Source organism: Pogona vitticeps, chromosome 13, assembly GCF_051106095.1.
Source record: "Pogona vitticeps strain Pit_001003342236 chromosome 13, PviZW2.1, whole genome shotgun sequence".
NCBI classification, from domain to species: Eukaryota; Metazoa; Chordata; class Lepidosauria; order Squamata; family Agamidae; genus Pogona; species Pogona vitticeps.
This window is the reverse complement of record NC_135795.1, coordinates 21,243,404-21,269,700: the sequence shown is the minus strand read 5'-3', so window position 1 is coordinate 21,269,700 and position 26,297 is coordinate 21,243,404. Positions and strand designations below refer to the sequence as shown.

Sequence of the window (26,297 nt, the reverse complement as noted above, 5' to 3'; positions counted from 1 at the left end):
TTGAACAAGAGCGATCCAATGTTCAGTCAAGAGCGGGATCCCAATCCAGCGCTCTGGCTCTCCCAAAGTGACAGCTAGCAACGTTTACGAAAGCCCCTTGCAGAGGCCGGCCGTTTCCTTCTCTGTAAAGCCTAGCTGGGTGTGGGGCCTGGGTGCTCTTCTTCCTTGTGCCAGTCTTCCTTCGAAGGCTCTGTGCTGTGGCAAGTGGCGCCCAAGCGCCCTTTGGAGAAAAGGTGTTGCCGCTACTCACATGGGGAACCTCCTGCTCTACTCCCTAGCCAGTTCTGAACAGAGGAGACAGCGGCTGTCATACAGCCGTGGCACCGCTTGTGGCATGCAGGAGCAAACGTGGGCTGCTAAGGGATGTTCCCTGGACGGAGGAGAAACTCTGGGCCGGCGGGCACCTTCCCCAAAGGGTGTTCCAGGAGGGTGGTGCCTTTGGGTGGCCCACGCGTGCCTCTGCGGTTGTATTCCGACGGCAGGAAACCAGCTGTCCTGCAGGTCTCCATGTGTCTCCACATCCCTCTGGCAGGGGCAGGGGGGTGAAGGTGAGCACTGCCCAGCTGGGAAGGGGCCTCCTGTCTACCTGGCACTACGGCTCAAGTAGATCCTGCCACCCCCTACAAGTGTACATCCCATCCACCTTGCACCAAGTGACCACAGCAACTCTGCTTCCCCTTGCTCCAGCATAGGCGCCACCCAGAATTTCCCACACAAACACCACACAGAGCATGGTGGGTTTGTCGTTTATTTATATACAACCACAGAAAAGCACCAGCCGCTTACTTTCTGCTGTGCAGTAACAGCGTAAACCCTTCCGGCTGGCTCAAAATATTTCACAGCTGGATCTGTCGTCCTCAGGGCCTCCGGCTTTGTGCTCTTGCACCTTCCTCGTCCACAGCAGCCCTTGGGACGGAGTGGTGGGTGGGTGGAGGACGGGGCTGGTGGGAACGAGGGAAGGCCACGTGCTCTGGAGGCACCAATCAGGAAAGAGAGCGTGCATGCCCGATGGACGGAGGAACCTGGGCAGCCGGCTCCCCCTCCTGGCCCTATTGCTTGTCGTCAGTGCAAAACTGGCTCTTCTAGAGGAATCAGTGCAAGACCCGGGGGGGGGGGCAGGAAGGTGGGCACAGGTGTGTCACATTGCTGCACAGTCACAAATAGTTTTCATAACAAAAACAAAACAAAAAATGGAATTCAAGCAAGCTGTCACTCCAGCTCGCTGAGACATTTCCATGCTGGGGATGAGAGCGGATTACAAAGTGCTGAACGTCTTGACTCTGCCCCCCATCCCTAAAACACACAGACAGATGGCGCAGAGAGCAGGCATAGCGCGAGGAGAGAGAAAACGGGCAGGTGAGACCAAGAACAGGGCTGCCAGACGCACGGGCGGGGGGGGGGGGAACAGAAGCAGAGGCAACATCCACAGCCTGGCCCTCCTAGCAAGAAGAGTCCAGACTTCAGGGACCCATCCAGCGGGCTTCTGCGGCGGCCACGGAGAACGCCCACCTCCCCGGCCAAGGCAGCACCCTCTCTCTTGGCATCCAGTGGCCCCCCCAGGGGAAAAAAACAAGCAGTAGAGCAGCCTTCAGGGACAGGCCAAGACACCATGGGAGCCCAACGCACAAGCCACGGTCTGGGAACAGAAGCAGGCAGACTCACCCCCACCCCCCACCCCCACAGTCGCTTCTTTTGCACGCGAGAGGATGGAGCTCCTTGCCCTCCCCCCGTCAGCAGTGCCTCCAGCGCTCCAGAAACGTGACACGGCACCCCAAGGTACGGCTGCCTTCTTTCTCGGCAGGTGTAAGGAGTAGAAGTCAAAGTGGACAGCCAGCTCAGGGCCTGCCCTGCCTCTGCAGGATGAATCCTGCTTTCCACGCAGCTGGGCCCCATGCTAGCCAGGTGCCGGGGTGGGGAGCTACAGAGACCCGGGGTGGGGTGGGGACACACGGGCAGGAGCAGCAAGCCAGGAGGGCTGCTCCTGTTCCCCCTCCGAGGCCCCTGTGACAGACGCCAGGAGGCCTCCGAGGTAGCCTTGGGAACTCTCTGCAACAGGAGGAGGAGGAGAAAGGAGACGAGCAAGGACGGACGGGAGGCAAGGGAATCCGGCCAGTGGTGAAAGGAGATGGAGGTCGGCCTCTCCACCCCCCCGCACCCCCCACCCAGGGTGGGAACATGTGCAGTGTTAGCACATGCGCTTGTACGTGTAGATGTAAGCCTCGCAGTTGGGGCAGGTGTGCGTCACATCCTTGAACTCATCGATCAGGCAGGGGATCAAGCAGCAGCCGAGGTCACACCTGGACGGGAGAGGAAGGGGGAGCCGGTCAGGGCCGCAGGCCGGAAGGAAAACCTGCCTTCCGGGCACCTCCTGCTGCCTCCCCCCCTCCCTGCAAGGAGGTGGGCGAATCCCAGGTCACAGAAGCCTCCCCCCCCACACGGCCCCCCAACCGCCCACTGCTGCCAGCCCCAGGGCCATCCCCACCAGTGTCCGGGGGATGTTGTTTCAGCCAGGCCAGGGGCCCTTCCTCCCCCCACCCCAGCCCAGCCCAGTGGCCTTTGTGCCCAAGTCTGAGACCAGCCTGCCCGCTGGCCCAGGGCTCCTCCCGCCCAGCGCTTCACGCACCCCATAAAGCAGCAGAAGAAGCCCAGGAGGAAGTTCATGAGGCCGATCTCGTGGGTGACCTTGGTGGTGATGGCCTGCTGGCAGTGCGGGCAGACTGTGGGCACAGGCGCCGCCTGGAAGATCTCGCCTTGCAGGACCGTCACCGTGGTCGAGGTCCCCGAGGGCACCAGGACCGTCGCCGTCTGGCCGCCGGCCGGGGCGTAGGGGCTGGTAGGGGCATAGGGACCAGCAGGGGCGTAGGGGCCGGCCGGGGCATAGTAGCCCATCGGGGGGTGCGGTCCTGGTGGCATGTAGTAGCCTCCTGAAAAGAAAACACAGAGAGGGGCTCTCACTCCAGGCCTGGGGCCACTCAAGACTGCGGCACCTCCAAGGTCACAGCCGTTCCCCCCCCCAATCCCCGAACCGCCAGCCAGGGCAAGGGAACTGCTCACGGGAGGGTGCGGGGCTGCTCCTTTGGAAGGCTGGCCCTGATCCCTGGTGAGAAAGGAGGGCTTTGGTGGCAAAGGGATTAACAACAGAAAACTCTGCACGGGAACGGAGCTGACTGACTCCAGCTACTCCTCTGGAAACGTCAATACTGGGATCTCAAGGGGGGGGGAGAAATCTGGGGTTCGGGGTCCCTACAGGGGACTTCCACCTTGTCCAACAGAGAGGGTGGCCCTTCTCATCCTGCTGGCCACCCCTTTACTGGGGTTCTCTAAATGGCTGGCCTTCTGCCCTCATCCAGCCCGTCGATTAGTCGTTTAGTCGTGTCCGACTCTTTGTGACCCCATGGACCAGAGCACGCCAGGCCCTCCTATCTTCCACTGCCTCCCGGAGTCCAGCCCAGCCCAGCCCAAAAGAGAAACAATCCCCGAGGGCCCCCCTCCAACGCCGTCTCACTCCCTCCACTCACCAGGTGGCATGTAGGGCATGGAGCCATCGGCTGACACAGGTGGGGGAACGAAGCCCGGCTGCAGCGGTGGCGGTTCGTAGGGCGGAGGGCCGACATCCGAAGGTGGCTGGACCACAGCGGGCGAGACCCTGCCTGGAGAAGCACGCCAAGGGGAAGGGATGGCTTCTGTAGGCAGAGGCACCAGATGCGCCGCCCGGGGAGACCGGCGGGACACGGGAGGGGCGTCCTTTACGAGGATCCGTGCCTGGCTCAAAGCAAGCTGAGCAAGGCCCTCCCCACCCCTGCAAACCTCCCGGCGGTCTCCTCCGGCTGCCCGAGGAATGACACCAGGCGGCCTCTGGGGAAGCCCAGGTGGGAGCCACAGGGCAGAAGCCAGCCTGTCCCCCCCCCTCTGCCTGGCGCCTTACCTGCTGGGAAAGGGGAACCATCCTTCTCCTCAATGAGCGGGGCGGACGGGCCCCCCGGGTACGGCGGGGGAGGGTCGCTCGACATGCTTCAATGCTGGCCTGGAAAAGCAAGCGGAGGGCCAGGTGACCGGGGAGGCTGGGAAGCAAAGGGCCACCCACCCCACTGCGGGGGGAAGGCCCCTTGTCGGGGGTCCAGAGCCCATTTATTTCCTACCCCCTTAAGCCTGTGCAGAGAAGCAGAAGCGCTTGCTGGCTTAGGGGGAGAAGTCCAGGAGAGAAGAGCCGCCACCCCTGGCCCAGCTGGCTGTCTTCTCCCCAGCCCTCCTGTCTCTCCGCACCCCCTCTGCCCCCCCAGGGACAGGGCAAACCCACCTGTGCCAAATATTCAATTTCCTAAATTGCATTCAGAAAGCCTCTCCCCTCACGTTTCACTTCCTGCCTTCTGCAGGCCTAGGATGTCCCGCAAGACTTACTCAAGGCACTAGAATCAAAAACGCCTTCGGAAACTGGGGAGGGGGAAATTGCCACCCCCTAACCTGGCAGCCAAGGCTGTCGCCTCTCGTGTGCATGCGCGCAGGCAGGGGAGGGGGGCATGTGAACAAAGGTGTATGCAAGACTCAAGAGATGCCCTCCAAGTTCATTCCATGCCAAGACCGGAAGCGATGAGGCCACCCAGTTGTTCCCTTCCTTTCTCTGCCCTCCACACCCCCCTCCATCACTGACAGGCTCTAGCGTTGCCTCCAAAAAAAATGGGAAGGGGGGGGGTGAATCCTATTTGCCCAACATCCAGCCAAGCCGCCCTTCCCCTTCTTTGTCCTCCAGCCACCCCGGCCACCGCCACCCACTCTCGGGTCTGGTGGACAAGGGCGCCCTCCCTGGGCAATGGAAGAGCCATCCACCGCAGTTGCCCGTTCCCCTGGATGCTGCATCCAAAGGTACACACACACACACACACACGGCATCAAGACACCCCCCCACCTCCCCTCCCTGACCAACCAAAGGATCCTCCTGCCCTGACGTGGCTTTAGGGGCCACGTCCCCCCTCCCTCCCCCCCCCAGCAAAGCACTCGACCCAGACTCCACTGCTCCACCGCTGGCGGGCTTGGGAGCAGGGGCCAAGCTGGGGGGCTCCTTCCAGGCATGGAGGCGGAAGAAGCAGACCTCCCCCCTTGCCCTCCTGGTCTGAGTAGAGAAAGACACACGCACACACAAACACACACACACACCCCTCGCTCGCCTCCGTTCTGGCCTCCTCGGCAGCCACCACGGAGCTGCTGCTGCTGCTGCTCCTTCCACCATGTGATCCCGTCCAGGCCACGTGAGATGCTACAAAATCCAGGCCAGCATCCCTGGAAACCAGATCCAGGAGGGATCACACCACAGAGGGTGGGCAGGCAGGCTGCGGGCGAGCGGCAGCTCCACCTTCTGCTGCCCCTTGGAACTCCTGGCCGAGAGGCTCCCCTCCCTCTTCCCTTGAGGAGAACCTCTGCGGGCTGGGCTGCCCAGCTGGGCCTGCGGAGGCTGCCTGTCCTAAAGCGCGCGCACACGCACACACACACACACACACACACACACACACACACACACACACACACACACACACACAGAGGCGTTAGCCCTCGCCTCAGTTCCCGGGAACAAAGGCCCCTTGACAGAGGCCACTTCCTCACTCCTTGAAAAAGGCAAGACGGGGGGGGGGGGCGCCTTGGAAAGGTTCGCGCAACAAACAGCCTCCGACAGCCCCAAGGATCCTGCATCACGCAGCCCTTGCCAAACCCAGTACTTCTGCCGCCATCCGTCCTGGGCCTTCCCGGCAGCAGGGGCCAAGCTGGCTCCAGGAGAAAACCAGCAGCAGCTTCTCGGCACCAGGGTCCTCACCCAGCGGGCGAGGGGAGGTCGGGCGGGTCTCCCTGACCCCCAGCCGGCAGCTCTTGCGGGCCCGGGAAGGGCCTCGTCTTGGGGCTTCTGCAGGGGGCCGGGAAAGCCTTCGGTGTGCACAAGGGCAGGAGAGAGGGCAGCAGGGCGCTCCCGAATCTGGACCGGTTTGACGGGAAAGCAGAATCCTCTGGCAGGACGGCAGCGGGGGGGGGTTTGCCCACCTCCTTCGGGGCATCGCAGACCTCTTGGGGGGGCGGCTGAGAGCGTGTCCCTCCCCTTCCTTCAGAAGGGGGTTCCTGCAGTCGGCGGCTTTTTACATTCGGGATGGGTAGACCCCGGAGCGGCTTAGGGGGGCTGCCCAGCATGGCGAATAAGAAGTCTTTCTTTCAGCACTGCTTCCTGCCCTCGGGTCCTTCTCAAGAAAGGGTCTTGTGGGCGTGGAAATCTCTTGGGGAAACGACGTTCCTCACCTGCAAGGGGTGGCCAGGGGTGTGTGTGAGTCTTGCCGGATTCTGCTCACAGATCCTGCGTAGCGATACCTCCCGCTGTTGGGGGAGCCGCCTGCAGAACTGAAGAGGGCTTCGTTCCTCTTCCTCCTCTGGAGCAGGTGCCCCCTGGCACCCAAAGAGAGCTGGTGCCAAAACGCTGGGCAGGTGGCAGATGAGCAGGCTTGCCCGGCGGCGGGTCTCCTTCTCCCCATAGCTTTGTCCACGAGAGGCCACGCCCCTGCTCTGACACCCTGGGGGGCCACGTCCACGGCCCTTTCTCCCTGCTGTTCTCCTCTGACAGAGGTGCCGCTTCCTCTCCCACGATGGCTGCTGCCACACACAGCCAAGAATCTGCCGGCAAAAGGGCCGCCGGGCACCGGCTCGGTTGGTCCTCCAACTCCAGGCCTTCGGTTCTTGTCATGTCCCCCCCCCCGCCGCTGCCCCTTGGCCCCGGCAGATCTCCAGAAGGCCCCAGAAGAGTTCAGAAGAGAAACCAGACCCTGACATGGATTCCCAGGCGCTCACCTGCACCACACAGAAACCTTACCCTCGTCAGCTGCCCCGCGCCACCTCCCGGGCATGAGATGCCCACAGAGGCTGGCCCTCTTCTGCCTCCTGTCGGCATGAGCAGCCAAACCTCTGTGGACATCTTTCCAGAAAAGGTGAGATTTGGGCAAGGCAGGTGCAGGCGGGGGGGGGGGGAGAGGGGAGAGTGAGGTGGCTTCCGGCTCTTCCTCCCTTCCGCGCTGCCAAGGATTACAAAGCCAGGAACTCAGGGCGGCTCTCCTCCCCCTCCAAGGGAATCCGACCCGGCGGCTGTCAGGGCTCCTCAGAGGTGTCCAGTTTGAGGGGAACACCGATCTGCTTTTGCCACGACTTGTGGCAGGGAGTTCCACCGGACCAGCGTCCAGATGTTGCCCCTTAGGCTCCCCCTGGAGCACAGGTGCAGGGGCAGACCGTGTGGGGCCTGCGTGGGTCGAGTGGATCTGGCTGGGCCCAGGAGGGAGGACCCCACAGGACACAACCCTCCCGAGGGGCCCTCGGCACCCCCCCCCCGGTCTAGGACTTCTGGGGCACAAACAGGCCTGAGGGCCGGCCAGACCCACCCAGCTCCTCGCATCCCAACTCTTGGCCTTTCCGCCCCCCAAGAGTCGTGGGACTACAACTCCCATCACGTGCCGCCCTCCCAGAGAGACTGGCTCCCACGCACCCCCTTTTCCCGGGCGGGGGAGTGTTAGGGGGAGACCTCAGGCGGGGTCTCTGTCAGGGGTGTCCGCCTCTGCCCCTGATCCCCCTCCGCCCGCCTGGCCCCCTCCTTCCCTCCCGGGCCGGGATTCGAACCGGCGTCCTCTTTCCCCCCCCTCGGCTGTTCCGGGCCCGCGGCGGCTCTTCCCTCCCCCCTCCGTTCCCCTGGCCGTCGTCTCCCAGCATGCCCCGCGACGGGCGACGGAGCCAAGCCCCTCGGGGGGGGGCTGCCCGGTTTGCGGCGGGGGGGAAGAGACCCCCCTCCCGGGAAGGGGCGGGGCAAGACGGGCCGGCCCCCCCTCGTCCCGCCGCCGCCCCCCCGCCCCCCCACTCACCGTTCCCCGGGACGGAGGAACCCCCGCGGGACCGAGCGAGGGCCCGGCGCCGGCCTGCGCTCCTCTCAGGCGTCCGCCGACTCCGACGGAGGGAGGGAGGGAGGGGGGCGGGGCCTCGAGAGGGGCGGGGCGGGGCGGGGCTAAGTGTCCGGGAGACCCCGCCCCCCGGCGTGATTGATGGCGCCTCGTCCGCCCGCCCGCCGCCCGGGGCTTGAGGGTCCCTTGGACTACATCTCCCAGAACCCCCCAGTCCGCCCGAGAAAGGGCTTGCCTTTTGCTTGCCAGCGTTGCCAGGGGAGCGTGCAGGGGGGGGGCGCGGGGGGGGGGTTGCCAGCCGGGGCGCCTTCAGGGCGCGAGCCGAGCCAGGAAGCCGAGGCTGGTCAGCAGAAGGGCTGGTCGCCCTCGGAGGAGGAAGGGCTCTTCCACCAAGCAGCCGGGAAGGGAAGCCAAGGGCAGCCGAGCCATGGGGGTGGGGGTGGGGGTGGGGGTGGGGAGCGGCCTTCGAGCCATGAGGGGTGGGTGGGGGGAACCCTCTTTTGGACCCCTCTCTGCCTCCTGGCCCCTTCCCCTTTGAGAGGGTCGCCAGACAGCACCTTTTCAGGTAGAATGCACCCACACCATCACCTGGGCCGCCTAAAGAGGCAAAAGTGCCAGGACCTGCAGGTGGGGTCAGGAAGACAGGGAGGAGGGTACGAGTTTACATCTCAGCCCTTTGCATGTCGTTGACTCAGCTCGGGTGTTCCTGGCAAGCCTCCAGCTGGTTCTCTTGGTAGCCGGCTGTCCGGCTGTCCAAGTCCGTCCGCCCATCCATCCGTCCTTCCGGAGGCTGAAGCTCCCTAGGCTTCGCTCTAAGGAACAACGTGACTCACCCCCTTTCGGGAGAGCCCTTCCTGCTGCCCTTCTTCCCCCTCGTCCAGATCTCTCACCGTGTTCCAGGGTCTCCTAGCAACGGGCAGAAACTTTCCACGCCAAAGAGAACTCGGCAGGAACCTTGCCCAGAGGCCCTTCCCCAGAGCAATCTGTGCCCATGGCGGTGACTGATTAACTCCGAGCCTGATCTTGGAGTCTCTAAGACAACCAGCTCGCCACCTCTGGGTCTATCAGGACTTGTGGGAAGGCCACCACCCGTTTCTCCGAAGCCGCCGGGCGCCACAGAAGGAGGCATGAGCCACAGCATCTCCTTTGCAGAGTTGGTCAACCTGGCAATTGGCACTCCAGAACTTGGCAACGTCAATTTCAATGCCCTCCACTTATTCCTGCACAGCCTCCTGGAGCACCTCCACCTGCGAGACGTAAAGAAAGAAATCACCGATGACGAGCTGGACTTTATTAAGCCACCCTCTGGCCTTCCCGCCTCCGTCACGGCATCGGCCGAAGCCGTCCCGCTGGCCAGGAAATCCAGCTCCATCTTCCACCAGATGCACGAGAGGATCTCGGCCCTTGAGAAGCAGCTGAACTTCCTGAACGATACTCCGGGCACTGACCAGCTGCTGGCCCGCAGCCAGGGTGGGGGCCAGCCCGCCCAGGACATGTGGCAGATGATGCAGCTGAAGAAGAAGATGGAAGTGAACGAGGAAGGGATGACCAAGGTACGTCGTTGGGCACTCAGCTGTCCAGCGGAAGAGGCCCGATTCCTCTCCTTCCCTCCCTCCCTCCCTTCCACAGACAACTTGGATCGGTCGCTTGGCCTGGGTTGCCCAACCCTGGCCCTTGGCTCACTGGTGTAGCTGGTACACCACCACAGAAGGGACGTGGCAAATGCTAAGGGAAAGGGAGCTGTAGAAGCCAAAACAGGAAAGAGGCCGAGAGAGGGTTCATTTGGCAGCTGCTCCTGTGGACTGCCGTTTGTTTCTCTGGAGGGCTGCAGCTCCAGGACATCTTACACCCGTGGGCTAGCCGTTTAGGTGTCACGAGACTCTACGTTGCTTTCATTGCAGCAGAAAAAGCATCTCTCTCTCTCTCTCTCGTTCTCTCTCTGGAAATGTCGTCCTTATACAAGAAAAGACTGGACTGCCAAGTTTGCCTTCTGATCCTGATGTCAGATACGGGTTTTTAAGCTTTGAAGGGCTTGGGGGATGGCTCTGTCAGGGACCAGCTGTCTTGCGAGGCTCCTAGCTGTATGTTGAGGCCCCACAGAAGAGACGCGGGCCCTCTGGAGAGCCGCCTCAGGACCCAGAGCATGGGGCTGCGGCCTTGTTGGGGGGAGTTCTTTGGGGCTGCCCTTCTAGGTCTCCCTCTTGAGTCCCCCTGTGATGTTCCTTCTTTCTGCAATAGCCGTTTGAAGACTTTCCCCTGCAGGAGAATAAGGGCGGTGGGGGGGGGGAGAGTTATGTTTTGGGATCGCAGTTCCCAGAACCGGCTTGCACGGCCTCTGCCTGGACCAACCGGGGAGGACTTGGGGACTGCCATCCTTAAAAGCTGCTTTGTCAAGCCCTTTGTCACGCGTGCGTGTGTGCGTGTGTGCGTGCATGCAGGGAGGCTGTGCCTTCTTCCCCCTCCTTGCGCTGCTGGCAGTTGTCTGGGGTGGTCTGTTTGGGTTTCCTTCCTGAGACTCGGAGATCCTCAGGACAGCTGCGCTCTGAATCCTCCTCCTTTTGGTCCAAACCTCTGTTTCTTCTTATTTTGCACCTTGATAGGCAATGAAGACCTTGCAGGATCTGCTGAACAACATCTACTCCTTGAAAGTGGCCACCAGTAACTTCGAGGGTGAGCTGGGACAGCTGAAGGACAGCTTTAGCAAAGTGAGTAGCAGCACCCCGGGGCGCCTCCGGTAAAACCGGGTGATCCAGAAAACCTCTTTGCACCTTTGGTCCGAGAGGAGCACCTTGCCCAGGGTGGATTTCCTAAGAAGGAAGCCCCCCCCCCGGAAAGAAGGAAGGAAGGAAGCCAGCCAGAGAGGCCCCTGTCTGCAAGGCCCAGGGGTGTGGGTGTGTGACTTTGCAGGCGGGAGGAGTCACTTTGCACATGCTCTAACGGTTGCTGTTTTTAGCTCAATGTGGAAGAAATGAAGGAGCAACTTCTGCGTCTGGATGAGCAGGCCAAACTGCTGGAAGATCTCCGGGAGCAGCTGGTAAGTGGACCCTGCCGGGCGGAAGGCGGGCAGGACAATTTGGCTGTGCCCTTCCTCCAGCCCCCAGCTGGCTCAGTGCGCCTCCCCTGTGTGTCCCCCCCCCCGTCCCCGGCCCTCTTCTGCCCTGCTGTGCCTTAGCTCTCCTTACTGCAAAAATGGCAGGGGTGGGGAGTCGTATTCCAAGGAAGCCCGCCCACCCCCAAGGTCTCATGCACTCCACACACACACACACCGAAATGTTGGCTCCTTGGTGTCCCTTTTCCTGCTGCTTGAGAGTCTGGTCTTCCTCCAGCAGAGGAAGTGGGTGACAGGCGGCTCAAGCTGCTTTCCCAGCTGGCTTTTTAAGAGGAGGCTGTCAAAATCCTCCAAGCAGCAGCAGGGCTGGGAGTGGATTCTGGAGGATTCAGGCTGCGAAAAGCCTTCCAGACGGGCCTGCCTCTTCCCTCTCCTCCCAGGGAGGAGGCGCCGCCGCCACCGCCACCCTCCAGGACGCCTCGGACCTGGTGCGCTGGAGCACCCTCTGTGAGACGCTCACAAGCCAGGTGAGTGCAGCGCCCGGTGGTTCCAAGAAGCAGCTTCCACAATACCCTTGGCTATGTTTCTGGGGTTGTGGCAAAAACCCAGAGAGGTAGGACGGGCTGAGGGAGGGTGACTGGCCCACAGCTGCCCTGTGGGGGCCGTGGCTCTGTGGGGGCCCCTTGAGTGCCCCTCTCCCAAATCCCCGCCCAGCCCCCTTGCTGCTGCGCTGTGCCTTTTCTCACGGCGGCATGCCCTGGCGTTGCAGAGCTTCTTGGAGGAAGAGAAGGAGGGCCAAGAGAAAACCGCCCGGGAGGTGCTGGCCCTCCTTGCCCAGCTGCCCAAGCGGCACGAGGCCCTACTGGCCCGAACGGCTCAGCTGGAGGCTCAGCTGAAGCAGCAGGTGGGGCAAGGAGGTAAGGCAGACCCCCCCCAGCTCCTCCTCTGGGTCGCACGCGCCCCCCCCCCCCACGTGCTGGTGCCTGGGAGGGGGCTTGTGGCTTGGGGGGAGTGTGGAGAAGAGCCAGGCCATGCGGACAGCTCCTGACCCAGAGATTCTGACGAGAGAGGTGGGAAGAGGGGTGGCATCCCACCACTTCTGGCAAAAGGGCCGCCCGCTCAGGGGGCAGACCCTCTGGGGAAAGCCTCGGGTGAAGCTGCCCCAAGAGAACGACTCAGGGGGGCCGCCTCTTTCGGGGCCAGCGCAGATCTGCCAGGGTTGAGCCCAGGCGGCCCCCACGCGGCACGTCTCTTCTTGGTCTCTTCCAGCCCTTTCGGAACTCTCGCCTGAGTGGAAGGCTCTGCTGGAGCAGATGGACCGGATGCAAAGCCAGGAGAAGCAGGTGACTCCTCGGTGGGCCCAGGGCAGGGCCGCTCTGGAAGGGTGCCCACCCCTTGAAACAGAGAGCTGATTTCCCACACACACACACACAAGCAATGTAGGTCGTTCGGAGGAGGGTGGATCGGGAGAAGGAGCCGACCGGGTAGAAGTAGAAAAGTGGGAGGTACCAGAGGGGCTGGCGCTGGCCGTGGGCTCAGCCTCAGGGCTGCAGCTGTGCCCACGAGGGGCTGTTTTGGCTCAGTCCGTGGGGCGGCGGAGCAGGAGGAGCAGCGGAGAGGGGCACTTCTTCTAGGTTGAGTGTGCCTGGGCCTCTGGGACTTGTCATGTCCTGATTGTAGCTGAGACCCCCATTTAGCAAAATTGTGGTCCTTGTCGAAGCCTGGGGTGGAGTGAAAGTGGTGGGGCCAGGCACGGAAACGTGGCCGTGACCGACGGGCGGGCGGGCGGGAGCAGCCGCGAGGGCGCTCCAGCTGGGCCTCCCAGCAGCTTCCTTCCGTCCGGTTTCGTGCAGAGGAAGGAGTCCTTGCAAGGGATGAGCGACCAGGTGGAGAAGTTGAAGGAACAATGCGAGAAGCTCCAGAAAAGGATGGAGAGGCTGACCAAGAGCACCGAAGACATGCAGGTGAGCTTTTGCTTCCAGGGCCATGAGAAAGGGGCAAGGAGGCCGGCGGCAGGGGGATGAGGCAGAGCAGGAAACGGTCCGTCCGGAGCGCCCCAGTGGGGCTCCCTTTCTTTCTCCAGGAGGGGAAGTTGTGGGACCTCTGCTCCTGAACCCCCCCCTCTCTTGAGGTTCACTGACCAACTCAAAGGCCTGATGCCGAAAGCCTGGAAGGGGGCAGAGAAGGCAGAAGGGAGAATACGATGGCCGCTTGCGGAAGGGATGGGGTGGGGGCAAGTTTCCCCTTCTGTGGCCCAAGGATGAGCAAACACTTGGGTTTCCTTCCTGTTCCCCCCTCCCCCCAAGACCATGCGCCTGATGCTGGAGCAGTTGGACATCAACAAAGCAGACAAAGCCCTGATACGGGAAGAGATGAATGTGGTGAGTGAGCCACAGGGAGACCGGGGGGGGGGCGAGGTTGGTTGGTTGGTTGGAGGGTGGGGAGAGAAACCGCCAGGGCAGCCGCTGGAGCTTCGGCTCCCTTCCACAAATCCAGGCATCCGGACAGCTGCTCCTGCTCCTTTAATACCAGAGAGATGTGGGAGGCAGAACAGGGTTTGGGACTCCCAGAAATGATTATCCCATTGCTTCTCTCTGATCTGGACGGGGGGGGGGGGGGGGGAAGAGGTATTCATTGGTTCCTCCCCCACCCCAGAAAGCCGACAAGAGTGCCCTGGAGACCAAAGTGAACCACGGGGAGCTGCAGGTGGCCACCAGCCAGCTCAGTGAGATGATGCAGGACCTGCTCCAGAAGATGTCCCTCCAGGACAAGGACTGGCAGAAGGCCTTGGAGAAGCTCTTCACGGACATGGACTGCAAGGTGAGCCCTCCTCTTCTTCTCTGGCGGCCGGCCACGGGAACCTCTGCTCTCCCAGGGCACAGCCGAGCGGCCGTGGGCCTCCCTCCCTCCCTTGGTCGTTCCCCCTCTGAGCAAAGGCCAGGCTCCTCACCGGAGCTCAAATCCCCTCGGCCTGACCTTCCACCCCACAGCTGGACCGGATGGCGTTGGACCCTCTGAGCAGGGAGCTGGAAGAGGTGTGGAAGTTTGTCAAGAAGTACCTGAGCGAAGGCCCCCGCTTTGATGCAGACAGTGCGGCCGGCTTTAAGAAGTGAGCCCGTTTATTGATCAAAAGTACTTGTCCATCGCTTTCCAATCCACCAGAACTCCCAGACCAGAGTGCAATCCAGATTCCCATTTTATTTAATACACTTTGGGGCAAATGGGGGTGGAATTTCATAGGTAAAATTAGGATTTTTCGGGGGGAAAAAGGAACCCGAACCATTTTTAAAACTCCCATTGTAAAGAGCAGAGGGCCTGCAGAACAGTCAATGGCGGCTGCCCTTTGGATGGAGACGCCCCAACCTCCTACGGGAGGGGGCTTCCTTAGGCCAGCGAGGGAGAGGCCCCCACCCTCTTGGAGGGTGGCGCAGGCGATGGGGGGGCCTGGACGGAAGGTCTCCGAGGTTTGGGGGGACCGGAAAAGGAGCCTGTTTGGCTTGGCCAGAAAAGGGAGGAGCTGCAACCCTTTCCTTCCTGAGGGTACAGCAGCTCCTCCCTGGGAGGCTTGGCACCCAAGGAGGGAGTCAGCGAGAGCCTGCCCTGCCCTGCCCTGCCCTGCCCTGCCCTGCCCTGCCCTGCCCTGCCCTGCCCTGCCCTGCCCTGCCCTGCCCTGCCTGGCTGGCTGGTGTGTGCTGCCTGGTCCCTGGCCACAGCGCTTGAGGAAGGAGGTGAGCCTGCAGGGGGTCCCCAGCGTCCTCCCGCTGGAGCCCTGCCATGAGCTCTGCTCCTCCTCCTCGCGTGCAAGGTCTCCTGCAAGCTCTAGTGCAGGGGTCTCAAACTCAATTTACCTGGGGGCCGCTGGAGGCAGAGGCTGGGTGGGGCTGGGCCCCATCAGATTTTCCGCCAAGTGTAGCAAGAGCCCAAGGAAGCTGCCCAGGAGTTCCCTTAGCCTGGCTGGGGCTCCAAGGAGGAGGAGGGGTGCGAGCCCTTGTCACTGGCCACGACCCTCTCCAGGAGCGCCGGCAACCGCCTAGCCTGGGGGGGGGGCAGGAGGGCATGACATAAAAATTTTTTAAAACCCCCACAGAATCGCCTTGCCAAAAGAGAAAAGCTTCCATCGGTACCCATGAAATTAAACAGAACGGGGTGCCCTCCCACAGGTGTGCATGGGCATGTGTGCACACACAAACACACATACACGCAGGCACATTCAGCAGCAGCAGCAGCAGCAGCTACCCTCACCACGACAGAGGAGCAAACTTTGCGAGGCAAGCCTAGGCAGCCTCCAGAGCTGAGGCGACTGAAGCAGGACGAAGAGGAGGAGGAAGCACTGCTGGGTGCTGACGTGGCCGCTGGCCAGGCTGGTGCTGGGGGTGCCAAGAGAGAAAGAGAGCCAAAGAGTCGCTTCCCTGGAAGAGGTGCTGTTGGAGGGGCTCTTTGAGGACAGACTGGGAGCGAGCTCCATTCTCAGGCATCACTCATTGGTGACTCGGGCGCTTGGGGAAAAGGGCCAGCAGCGCACCTCGCTCGCCAGCTCTCCCCCAAGACAGCACCTCTTGCACCCTCCATCCGGAGCTGCAGCCTGCCAGCTGGCAGACAGGTGGGCTGGCTGGCAGGCTGCAGTTCTGCATGGGGGGTGCAGGAGGCGCTGCCTTGGGAGACATCCAGTGAGCGAGGTGAGGCTTTTTTTGACTCTTGACAGCAGAGGACGCGGGGGCACTTCATAGGGCAGGCAAGGTGGGGGCCGCAAACTATCATCCGGCGGGCTGCAAATGGCCCCTGGGCAGCATGTTTGAGACCCCTGCTCTAGTGACATGCAAACGGAAGAGCAATTCCAGACTGGCAGGTATATGGATGTGTGGAGTGGGGTGTGTGCGTGCCCCACTGACACAATGGAGAGCCCTAACGTGTGGGGGGGCTGTGGTGTGTTGCAGGCAGCTGTTTGAGCGGGTGAAGTGCATCTCCTGCGACCGGCCAGTGACCATGATGACCGGGCCGTGAGTATGGAGAGCGCGGGGGGGGGTTGTGTTGTTGGGAGTGCGGCTGGGAGCTGGGGAGCAGGGACAGGCCTCCTCCTCGCTTTCAGCTCCCTTCCTCCCTTGCAGGCACATGGTCACGGTACGGAAGGCACCCCTCAGGCCACGTCCAGCCAGCGCCAACGGCTACGAATACCTGCAAAGGCCGCAGAGGAAGTGAGGAGGAGCCCATGGGGGGGCCTGGGGAGGGGGGCAGCAGGGAGGGTTCCCTGGGGAGAGCCTGCCCTGAAAGGCAGCCAAGGAAGAAAAGGCCCAGCGTGGGGGGCCCACCCCACCCCAACCCCCAAGCTTCTCCACGGTTTGCTGCGAGGTAAGATGATTTCCTTGCTGGGTCCTCGGCCCCTGCTAGAAGTCCCTGAAGCAGCCTGGGGACTAGAAGTCCCCACCTGCTGGCCGCCTCCCTCCGAGGAGGAACCCTTTCACCTTGGGAGCCAGCTTGGGCGGGTGGGTGGGCTCCCATTTCAAGCGACCCCGGCCAGCCTGCCTGGGGCAACCTCGCATACCTTCCTTCCCCAGGGATCAGGAGGCCACCGAAGCAGGCAGCCAGCCGCCCCCACAGACCTGCTGGCAGTGCCAAGCCCACCACCAGGCCTGCACCATCAAACGGCTGTCCCGCTCCCAGGATCTCTCCACTGTCTATCCCTACGGAGACCCAACCGCCCTCACCTATGACCATGTGAGCAGCCGGTGGGCCATCTGGGGCACCCAACGGGGGAGGGGAGGGCCGGGGATGCTGAGAGCAAAGAGGGAGCCGTGAAGGGGGGCAGGCAGGTAAGGACACCTACACTCACACGTACCTCCTCCTCCTCCTGGAATGCATCCCATCCCCTTTCTTATCCTCAATAGAAGTGGGCAGGGGGGGGCGCAGTGGCCTGCGAGCTGAGTGTCTCCTCCTTTCAGACTGAAGTGGACATCCTTGGCGTTAACGGTGTTCTCTACAAAGGGCGGGTGAGCGCACAAGCTGGAGAGCGGGTGCTTGCCCTGCAGAAGGAGTTTGCAGGTGCGCTTCAGGGCGGGAGGGGGTGGGAGGGAGGGGGCATTTTTCGGGGGGACCACAGACCCTTCTCGTCAGCAGCCTTGTTGACATTCCTGGGCTCTCTACCTACCAGGCTAGGCAGAGGAGGCCTCGTTTTTGCACCCATGGCTCGGAGCAGGGATTTTTCCAGAGGGCAGGCCCGGGAGGGGGCTGCCGCAAAGCCAACTGCACCTGGAGGCACCACCACCCTGGTTTCTTTGGCACAAGCTCGAGAGAAGGGCCCCCCGCTTTGCCGGAGGTGTGACCTTTCCGGCCCATCAAGCGTGTTGGCCGTTAAAGTAGAACAAAACTCTTTGTTGCTGATGCAGAAATCAAAGGGTGTCTCCACACAGAGATCCCTGGAAGGATGAAGTCCTCCGCCGGTCTGTAACTGACCAGTCAGGAACTCATCTCAGGCAGGCAGAACGAGGCCTGCCATTCTGGGCTCTCGCAGTTTTTTTATTTCTCACCTGAACTGATTTGCACGAAGGGAACATTCTGCAAGGCAGAGGCAAAGAGATGGAGAACAACCTCATGTACAAATTAGAGGGAGGATGAAAAGCTCTGCCTGTAACACTCAAAGGTTTTCAGCATGCGAGGAATTCCTTTTTCCAACGAGGGGGTGTCTGCAAAGTTAACATTGGCCTACTAGCTTCCTTACGACAAGCTGCCATGCCAAAGCTATGTCACTATGATAACAGCGAATGTGAGGTCCAGATCATGGGAAACCCTGACCCTAACCCTTTTTTGAAGTCAAACTCCCAGTATCCACTGATCCTGCTGTCCGGAGGGATGTGGGGAGCTGTGGTTGTGCGCACTCTGGGAATGTCAGCATCTCCCAGCCCTTAGAATGTCGGTCTCCTCCCATCTGATCCCGTCCGGAGAAAGCTGACCTCCAGAGTGGGTGGTTTAGGGGACCAGGCCTCCTCCCTCGGGACCCACTGGAGGCCCATCCCTCTTTGCTGGCTGCTGTGCCCCTCCCTGACAGCTTTACCCACCCTTTCCTGTCCCATGCAGTGATGAAGCCCCCCCGACCCCCCTCGAAGATGGAGAGAGCTCGCTCGGCCTTTGCAGACATCGGTGCCTCTCCCTCGGCCTGTGAGTTAACGTGGGACTTGGCCGGGGGTGGGGGTGGCTTGACTCCGGAGCCTGTAAAGCCCTGTTCGCCTCCGACAGCAGCCGCCACTGTCCCTCTCTCTCTCTCTCTCTCTCTCAGCTAACTCCATGCGGAGGGGGGGCCCAGCCGGGGCTGGCGGTGGCAGCAGCAGCAATGGAACCCCTCGCCAGCAGCAGCACCAGCAACAGCAGCAGCCGCTCACCTTTGAGTCCATGGACAGGACGGTGGCGTCTGTGACCAGGAGCCTCAGCCAGTCCCACTTCCGGAACGGTGGCGGGGTGGCAGGCCTGTGAGCTCCCCCTCCTGCTCCTGCTCCCCTCCAGGAGGCCGTGGCTGCCCCCAGCTGGCAGGGCAGGGGTGCCAGAGTTTCTGCGTGATGGCCCAGGCAGGTCCCACCCTTCTCCCCACAGAGAGCAGCTAGTAAGCGGGGCTCCCCCCTTTTTCCTCTGCCAGCCCCACCACCACCACCCCAGCCTGCCCTCCTCTCGCTTCTCGCCCAGTCTCTGCCTGCATGGAGCCATCGTTCCCATGGGGCACAGGGGGGCGGCCAGCAAGGGCTCAGGTTTGACTGCTGAGCAGGCAGGGTGTGTGTGTGTGTGGGGGGGGGGTCTCGCTCTTGGCAGGGGAGGCTGGCTTGATGCACAGGCCAGCCATGAATCTCCCAGACGCCACCTTTGGAAAGGGCTGGTGGCCCCATCTTTGGGGCCCAGCTCACCACGCCGGGGGCCACCATCATCTCTTTGCACATGTCCCTCCCCTCCGCGGAGAGCTTTGCTGCTATGCGTGTGAGACAGGGTTTCGAAAAACCCACAACCACCTTCGGACAGGGTTTTGTTTGCAGCATAGCCACCAGCTCACAGCCCGCTGGAAGTCATTGGACTGCAATGCCCATCGTTCTTTGCCATTGGCTGTGCTGGCTAGGGCTCACGGGTGCTGCCTCCCAGGAAGGAGCGGAGGGCCAGCCTTTGCCAAGTGGTCAATAACAAGAGTCTGTGGATGGTGGAAACGGCTCCATAAAGTTATTTGTTTTCTAAAAACTGCTGTAAGGAAGTCCTGATAAATGTGGGTCATTTTCTACAGGGGTGGGGGCTAACAGCTGCATGCCCAAGAATGGCACAGAGGGTGGGAATCAAACTGACACACACACACACACACACAGACACACACACACAGACACACAGACACACACACACACACCGAGGCCCTTAAGAAGCAGAAGCTTAGCAAGGTGTGTTGAGGGGGTGGGAGAGCCATGGCCCCCCATGCTCTCCACCATTTCCCTTGCAAGCTGTAGCACAAACAGTATTTCAGAAAAGAATTTAATCCACAAAAAGAAATGCACTGATTGTTAAAACAGAACAGTTTAGAAACAAGCAACCCCCCCACCCCCACTCTGTGCATGGTGGTGGTCGTGTCGTCAGCGGGGTGTGTGTGGATGGTGACATTTCAACCTTAGCATGCAGATGGCTCTGTGGCTGGCACGAAGGAGGAAGGAGTCCCAGCTAAGCTTTTCTGAGTCTTCTGCTCAAGAGCAATTGAGTGTTGTTACTGGGGGCAGGGTGGGGGGGGGCAGAATGTGCTCAGGGAAAAGTGTATTTGGAGAACCCAGCAAGCATCCAAGGGCACCTTGGCTCTTCTCCCCCCCCCCCCCCGGCTCTCCCCTCCTCCTCCTTGGTGAGTGCGCCCGGTGCCCTTTATCTGGCAGGCTGACCTCCTCCTTTGGGGAGTCCAGAGCAAGGGGCCCCCAGTCTCTTTCTGCCCCAGATGCCTGCAGGGGGAAGGCAGACACGCCCCTCCCTTGGAAAGTGAGGCAGGGCCTAAAAGCAAGCCACCCTTTCCTTCCGCCAGAAGAAAAACCAGCATCTTCAGCCTCTGGAACCAGGACGGCCGCCCCCTTCTCTAACCCCCCCCACCCCACCCCAGGCAGGCCATGGCTTGCAGGGAGCTGCCGTTTTGAGTCTCTGGGGCAGCAGGTGGCTGCCACCCCCACAGGAACACGTGGCCGCCGGCCCACGTTGGCCTCATCTCTCGGCCTCCAGGGTGGCGCTGGCTTTTGGCTCGTGGCTGGCACGCTGGGAGACGCTGGCGGGCCAGCCCGAGGGCTGCGAGGGGGCGGCCGGGGGAGTCCAAGGGCTCCGTGGGGGCCTTGGAGGGGAGCCGGCCGGCCAGGCTGATCCGAAGCCTCCAGGCTGAGGGAGGGGCGGAGGCGGGGGAGGGGGAGACGTGGCCACGGAAGCCACCGGGCTGCTGTTTAAACTTTCCGAGGCCTTGAGGCAGGAGAACATGGTGAGGGTGTCTGGGAAGTTGGGCGGCGTGGCTGGCGTGTTGGCTGGGGTGCACATCGGCTGAGGAGAGAGAGGGAGAGAAGGAAGGTAAGCACTCAAGACCCCAGACCCGTGGCCAGGTCTCGAAAAGCCCCCCCCCACACCTCTGGACTCAGCCCCCCTTTCCCGAACAGAGGAGGTCACAACCGCCTGAGATCCTGTGGCTCAGCTCCTCATGAGCCAGGGGGAGGATGCTGTCGGGAGCAAGTGGCTGCTAATTAAAGAGGATTTTGGATTGCCCGCCACTCGTACACAATGCGGGGAATCCTTGTGTACCCTCGAACCCCTAAAAGAAGCCTTTCATGGGCGGCAGTTTGCCAGGGACAAGGAGCGCGCCAGCCCTGTGCGTGCAGAGCTCCCCAACAGGATTGCAGCCCCCACGTCCAGTGACCAGAGAGGAGATTTCTGCCTCCGCTTTTGGAACAACTTCCTCCTGGTATGAGCCGTTTGCCAGGGGAGTGAGATGGCTGACGTTCCTCGGAGGTTCCCCATGGAGACATGGGGGGGGCTGCCCCTCGGGGAAGCTTTAGCTGTTGCAAGGCATTGGACCCGAGGACCCCCCGCCCCAAAGGCCCTTCCCAGCTCCACGGTGCTCTGATCCTATCAATACCAGCACCACGCCTAGGGTTTCTGGGCGATCACGAAAAAGCTGTCGTGGGCTGCTGCCAGGCCAGGCTTGCCACCTCAGACTCCAGAAGAAGGAATGATACAAGGAAGCCTGCGAGAGGGGGTGGCGGTGGGGCGGTCGCCAATGATCCAGCCCCCCACAGTGAGAACAAAAGAGACAGAAGGAAACAGAAGAAGTAGAGATCAAGAGAGGAACACAGAGAAAGGGAGAGGGAAGCAGGGGCTTCCGAGAGCTTTTGGGAGGGGTCACGAAGGGCCCTTTCGCTTCCTGACTGCCTCTCCTCTCCTGTCTGTGACATTTGCCTCTCAATAGTTCTTGGAAAGCGGGCAAATTAAACTCTTCCTTGCTGCGTCTTGGGAAGAGGAGAGGAGCTTTCTAGAAAATTGGGGAAAAGCTGTTGGGATTGCCATTTACAAGGGTTTTCCATTGGCAGACGTGGTTTACAACCCTGACGGATGGACCGAGGCCTGCTCTGCTTAAGAGAGGCTTCTGGGCATTGGGGGGGGGCCCACCAGGAACAACTTCCTTTGGGCGGGTGGGAAGCTGGAGGCGTGCATTGGGGCTGGGCACCGACCACAGAGTTTTAATGCTGCCCCTGGGGGTGGGGGTGGGGTGGCCACAGCAACGTTTTGTCCTGTTCGTTTTGGACTTGGGTTCAAAAGACGGCTCAGTTTCCTGAGTGGCCTGTGAGGCAGACCGGGATCTCTGTCTCCCCGTCCCTTCTGTGGGATGACTTAAGACACCATGTTAGAGTCCCCAGTTCTTTCCCATGGGGCAAGCTGAGGTTTTGGGGTGCTGGCTTCAACTATGACGAGGGTGCTCAGTGGTAGAAAAGTAACTGTTTGGATGGCTCGCCCCAGAATACTCCAGCTGCCACGTCTGGGCAGGCTAAACCCTTCCCCTCCCTGGCCACATCCACCTCTTTTGCAGACAAAAGGTGGCAGGTAAGCACACTCTTTCCCCTGCCCTCAAAACTCACTTTCTAGCTGCCTGGAAAATTCCTCTCCCCCCCCTCCACCCCCCCCACAACATTTCAGCTCCAGAAAAGGAGGGTTGAGCTTACCATCTGATGGTGAGGGTGGCTATAAGGAATGCTGGCTTCTTGGAAAAATGCACTGAGAGCTGTCTGCAGAAACAAACAAACAAACAAATGGCAGAGGAAGAAGGAGAAGATACTGTCAGGGGCCTTGAATCCTTTAGGGAAAAGGCAGCATACACATGTTTTAAATGAATAAGTAACTAATAAGAGCCCCCTCCTGCCAGCCTTCAGGCAGGGTCTGCCGGGCACAGAAGATGCCAAGGCTGGTGGGGTTGCTGCTGAGAGGAAGTCTGGACTGGAAGAGAGGAGCGAGGGCTGGGGTAGGGCCAAAGCTTTTGAAACGGGTGGTGTAGGAAGAGAACCCCCAGAATCCTTTGGGGCCTGCTACGCGAATCAGGACCTGGATGACTTCTTCGGACTGTAACTCTGCCAGCCAGCACGATGGCTTTTTTCCCCTTGCAAAACAACAACAACAAAAAAAACAAAACAAAACCACAAACTAAACCAAACCAAACACTTATATTGCAGAGTCAGTGGGTCAGGGAGGGGAGAACGGCAGCCTAACAAGAACCCCCCCCCCCCGAATCTCCAGGGGCGACTCCAAGTCCCCTCCTTGGCCCCTTGGCTGTTTAACAGCCCACCCCCTCCTCCACCCCAAATATGCTTCTGACAGGCTGGAACTAAGTTCACGGACTTTGAAAGCCCAGCAGAAGGGGTGAGGCCGGAGGCTGGGGGGAAAGCGGCTGGTCAACAAGGGGTAGGCCACCGAATCACAAGACCCGCACGCGCAACATGAAGGACCTTTGGGACTACAACACCCAGAATCCCCACTGCTACACTGGCTGGAGGAATTTTGGGAAATGTTGTCCCCCAGCTCAATAACTCCCCCCCCCTTTGGTCAGGCTGAGTTGCAACCGGGCTCTTTTGAGATGCTTATAAAACGCGAGCCCCCCCCTTCTGAAGCTCTTCAGCCCCTCTGAGTCCCCCCCCATATGTCACTCCCACCACCCAGGCAGCATTTCTCGCTTAGGGTGGTTGCCAGCCTCTGAGAGACCCTTTGGGCGGCTGTCACTTCTGGGGTGCCCTCTCCAAGAGATCAAAGGGCAGTGAAGGCCCCCCCCCCCCGGGCTTCCTGTGTCGCCCTAAGTGTGCCCTCCAAGCCCTCTGTCACGGGCTGCTCTCTCTCTCTCTCTCCCCCCTTGCCAGCTCCCCCTTGCCCAAAGCCACGCTGAAGCAAAGGAGCCAGTCTGGCACCCCTGGCAGCCACAGGGCGGGGGGGGGGAGGGAGGGAGGCCGCTGGCCTTCCAGCTGTGGGAAGAGTAGGAGTTCCCCCCCCCCGGGACCGGCCTTCCCCTTCCCGGGGCAGGATAATCCCGCAGTCGGAGGGGGCTGTTCGGAGGGAGGGGGCACCGGCTCGCCCGGGGGAGAAGCGGAGGCGCTCTTGCTCCCCTGGACGCAGCTTGCGCTCTGCCCGTGCTCAGAGGAACCCTGTGCGTTGCTGCCATTCCCCCCCCCCGTCTCAGAGAGTGCTGGAGGGGCCCACCGCCTGATTCTCCTTCCCAGCTCACCTCCAACTTCCGCCGCTTGCCTGCCTGCCGGAGCCGGGGAGGGCCCGATCCGTGGCTCTCCCCCCGCGCCCCCCCCGTGCCCTGTCGCAGATGCGGGGGAGGGCAGGGCCTCCTTCCAGCCCTCGCCGACCGGGGAAGGCAAAGCAGATCTCCCGCAAGGCAGCGTCCCGAGCGAGCGGAGGGCATCAGAGGGGATAACGGGAGGGGGGGGGGGCAACGCAGCAGACCAGCCCCCCTTCCCTCCCTGCCCGCCCGCCGCCCGCCCTACCTCGTACTGCCAGTGGGCCGCCTGGAGCAGCTGCCGGGCTTGCTCCGCCGCGCAGCCGGCCGCCACCACGAACTGGCTGACCATCACCTGCTGCTTCAGCTCCTCCGCCACGTTCCCCGACGGCGAGGGAGAAGCCATGGCGCGCCCGCCGCCCCCGCTGCCTGGCTCGCTCACGGGGCCGCCATCCCTTCCCTCCCCCCCCCCCCCGCTGCCGCCTTCGCCGCCCCTCCGGCCCCGCCTGACTCACACTCCGCCCGGCTGGGCAGGCAGGCAGGCAGGCGGGCGGGCGGGCGAGCCCCGACGACGGCCACCCGGGGACGCTGGGAGCTGTAGTCCGCCTCGGCCCCCGCCCCCTCTTCCGCCCGGAGATGCTCCCGCCGGGGGGCGGCGGCTGCCGGGGCGGGCGAGAAGGAGACGGGGAGGGAGGGACGGGGGGCGGGAGGGTGGCCGCCCCGGAGCCCCTGGCTTCGTCCACCCTCCTGCGGGGGGGGGCGGCTCTGCGGGCGAAGGGCAGCCTCCCCGGAGCCTCCGAAGGGGAAGACCAGAGTGCCCTTGAGCGTGTGCAAAGGGCGTGTCCGTGCCCGTCGCCCTCGCGGGGGCCTTTCTCAGCAGATCGGGGCCAGAGCGTCGTCGGACCCGGAGGGCTTTTCCTGCACCCGGGCCCGGGTGGAGCGCTCTTCGACCTCAGCAGAGCGCGCTTGTTTCCTCCTCCTCCTCCTCCTGCCGGGGCTTATTGAGTTTCCCCCCCCCGGGCAAATCGGGGGGGGGCGTGCTCCCCTCCAGCCCTCGGTGGGTGCGCCTCTCCCTATCTCTGTACTGGCGTGCAAGCCCCTCGGGACAGGGGTTATGCGTGTGTGGCGGGGGGGGGGGAACCGCACCTCCATTCTGGCAAGGCAGACGCGTTCCATCCCCTTTCCCACACCCAGGACCCGCGGGCCGCCCAGAAAGGGAAACAGCTGGATTGCCTCGACGGCCCCGAGAGAAGCAGGCCTTTTGCAATCTCGACGGCTCTTGAATGGGGCCCTTGCCCTCCCCGGGTCCAGTTCTGAGGGGCGGGGGCTGCGCTCCTGGCACAGGGTCCCGCTCCATCAGGGCCAGGTGACAGAGCAGCCGCCCCCTCCCTGCCGCCCTCCCTCCCTCCCTGGATACTTGGGAACGGGGGGGGGTCGGTTGGGGAAGAGCTGGAACTCATCCTGCCACCCCGGGCAGAGCCCTTTGGACTGCATTTCCCAGAGGGCTTTGCTTTGTTTGCAAACTAGACAGGGACCCGCCCCGTGCAGCTGGAGTGACGCCTCCGGGCAGCCAATGAGCGGGGCCTCTGGGCGGGCATCGCGCTATATAAGGCAAAGCGCTCCGGCCGTGCCAAGGAGCCTGCGGGGGGGGGGGCGGAGAGGAGGCAATCACGTGGGGGGGTCCTTGTGCGAGAGAACCGGGGGGGGAGAGAGGAAGCGGGGTCCCGCGCCTTGCGGCTTCCTCTGCAGGGCTAAGCCCGGGAACAAGTCGCTTTTGGGTATCGCTGCCCCTCCACCCACCTAGAAAGATTCCGAGGCGAAGTTGTCAGGGGATGCTCTGTGCCCCACCCATTTCATGTACGTAGACACACACACACACACACACACACACACACACACACACCGAGCGAGCGAGCGAGAGAGAGAGAGAGCAGCCCCTTCTTCGGCCTTTCCCCTCGACAGGGGCCACGAGTCCTCACCCGAACGTGGAGCATCCCTGTTCAGGGGCAGTCTATCTCGAGCGCCAAGAGAGACTCTGGGGACCACAAGCCACGCGGCTGGGGCGGGCCTGCACCTTAGCGACGCTGGGCGGACTCTGGAGCCCCACTCTTGGCGAGGGGCCGCCACGGGCAGGGCCTTCTGGAGCCGCCGCGAGGGTCATTTCAGGACCTTGGAGAGCGCCCAGAGAGCGGTGGGGGGGCGCCGACGCCCGGGGGGGGGCTCCAGCCTTTCCCGGAGGGGCCGCCGCAGCCCTGCAGGCCAGCACCCCCCCCCTGCGGGAAGGAGGAGGACGAAGCGCTCTTGGGGTGGGGCTGCAGGACCCCGTCCCTGGGGGGTCCCTTTGCTCAGGAGCAACCGCTTCCATGGGGGGGGGGCGAGGCGGAGAGAGGAAGCGGGGCCGGGAGGATGCTTGGCGGAAGGCACTGCCATCATCCTCCTGCAGTCGCTCAGGCCGCTTGGACAGGGATGCTTGCTTGCTTGCTTGCTTTGTTTACTTATTTAAACTATTTTTTACCCCGGCTTTCTCCTTGACAAGGTCCCAAGGCGGTTTGCAACACTGAAAGGCAATGTTTCAAGCCGAAGACCGCGAGCAGACCAGGCGGCGTGAAAGGAC

At 62.3% G+C, this 26,297-nt stretch overlaps 3 protein-coding genes across 5 annotated transcripts; 1 reads left to right on the top strand and 2 right to left on the bottom strand.

Annotated features, from left to right (window-relative positions):
• Positions 1–730: 730 nt before the first annotated feature.
• CDIP1 (cell death inducing p53 target 1) lies at positions 731–8,654 on the bottom strand. 3 transcript variants are annotated; one of them, XM_020811932.3, is made up of 5 exons: positions 8,573–8,654; positions 3,926–4,024; positions 3,519–3,650; positions 2,624–2,924; positions 731–2,297 (listed from the first exon to the last, which is right to left on the bottom strand). In XM_020811932.3, the coding sequence occupies exons 2-5, from the start codon at positions 4,008–4,010 to the stop codon at positions 2,186–2,188; spliced, it is 630 nt and encodes a 209-aa protein (XP_020667591.3). In that variant the 5' UTR covers positions 4,011–4,024; positions 8,573–8,654; the 3' UTR covers positions 731–2,185. The 3 variants fall into 3 exon arrangements, with proteins under 3 accessions (XP_020667591.3, XP_078237650.1, XP_072838882.2); XM_078381524.1 differs by lacking the exon at positions 8,573–8,654 and adding an exon at positions 7,872–7,968; XM_072982781.2 differs by lacking the exon at positions 8,573–8,654 and adding an exon at positions 5,152–5,447.
• A 380-nt stretch (positions 8,655–9,034) lies between these two features.
• C13H16orf96 (chromosome 13 C16orf96 homolog) lies at positions 9,035–19,161 on the top strand. The gene is made up of 16 exons (XM_020811927.3): positions 9,035–9,460; positions 10,508–10,612; positions 10,861–10,941; positions 11,397–11,483; positions 11,726–11,873; positions 12,226–12,299; positions 12,810–12,920; positions 13,263–13,337; positions 13,612–13,776; positions 13,947–14,065; positions 15,891–15,953; positions 16,062–16,148; positions 16,509–16,668; positions 16,893–16,992; positions 18,025–18,105; positions 18,224–19,161. The coding sequence occupies exons 1-16, from the start codon at positions 9,035–9,037 to the stop codon at positions 18,415–18,417; spliced, it is 2,076 nt and encodes a 691-aa protein (XP_020667586.3). The 3' UTR covers positions 18,418–19,161.
• Positions 19,162–19,429: 268 nt separating this feature from the next.
• On the bottom strand, positions 19,430–24,192 carry UBALD1 (UBA like domain containing 1). Its single transcript, XM_072982518.2, has 3 exons — positions 23,952–24,192; positions 22,140–22,202; positions 19,430–20,469 (listed from the first exon to the last, which is right to left on the bottom strand). The coding sequence occupies exons 1-3, from the start codon at positions 24,087–24,089 to the stop codon at positions 20,146–20,148; spliced, it is 525 nt and encodes a 174-aa protein (XP_072838619.2). The 5' UTR covers positions 24,090–24,192; the 3' UTR covers positions 19,430–20,145.
• Positions 24,193–26,297: the final 2,105 nt, after the last annotated feature.

Excerpts from the sequence above, each read along its gene's own strand:
- CDIP1 (XM_020811932.3), bottom strand. The coding sequence starts at position 4,010 with ATGTCGAGCGACCCTCCCCCGCCGTACCCGGGGGGCCCGTCCGCCCCG. Across the intron at positions 3,651-3,925 it reads TGGTTCCCCTTTCCCAGCAG|GCAGGGTCTCGCCCGCTGTG; the intron begins GTAAGGCGCCAG and ends GTGCTTCTCCAG. Across the intron at positions 2,925-3,518 it reads CATGCCCTACATGCCACCTG|GAGGCTACTACATGCCACCA; the intron begins GTGAGTGGAGGG and ends TTTTCTTTTCAG.
- C13H16orf96 (XM_020811927.3), top strand. The coding sequence starts at position 9,035 with ATGAGCCACAGCATCTCCTTTGCAGAGTTGGTCAACCTGGCAATTGGC. Across the intron at positions 15,954-16,061 it reads GTGACCATGATGACCGGGCC|GCACATGGTCACGGTACGGA; the intron begins GTGAGTATGGAG and ends CCTCCCTTGCAG. Across the intron at positions 16,669-16,892 it reads CCGCCCTCACCTATGACCAT|ACTGAAGTGGACATCCTTGG; the intron begins GTGAGCAGCCGG and ends TCCTCCTTTCAG.
- UBALD1 (XM_072982518.2), bottom strand. The coding sequence starts at position 24,089 with ATGGCTTCTCCCTCGCCGTCGGGGAACGTGGCGGAGGAGCTGAAGCAG. Across the intron at positions 22,203-23,951 it reads CGGCCCACTGGCAGTACGAG|ACAGCTCTCAGTGCATTTTT; the intron begins GTAGGGCGGGCG and ends TTGTTTCTGCAG. Across the intron at positions 20,470-22,139 it reads GCCACCCTCACCATCAGATG|CCGATGTGCACCCCAGCCAA; the intron begins GTAAGCTCAACC and ends CTCTCTCCTCAG.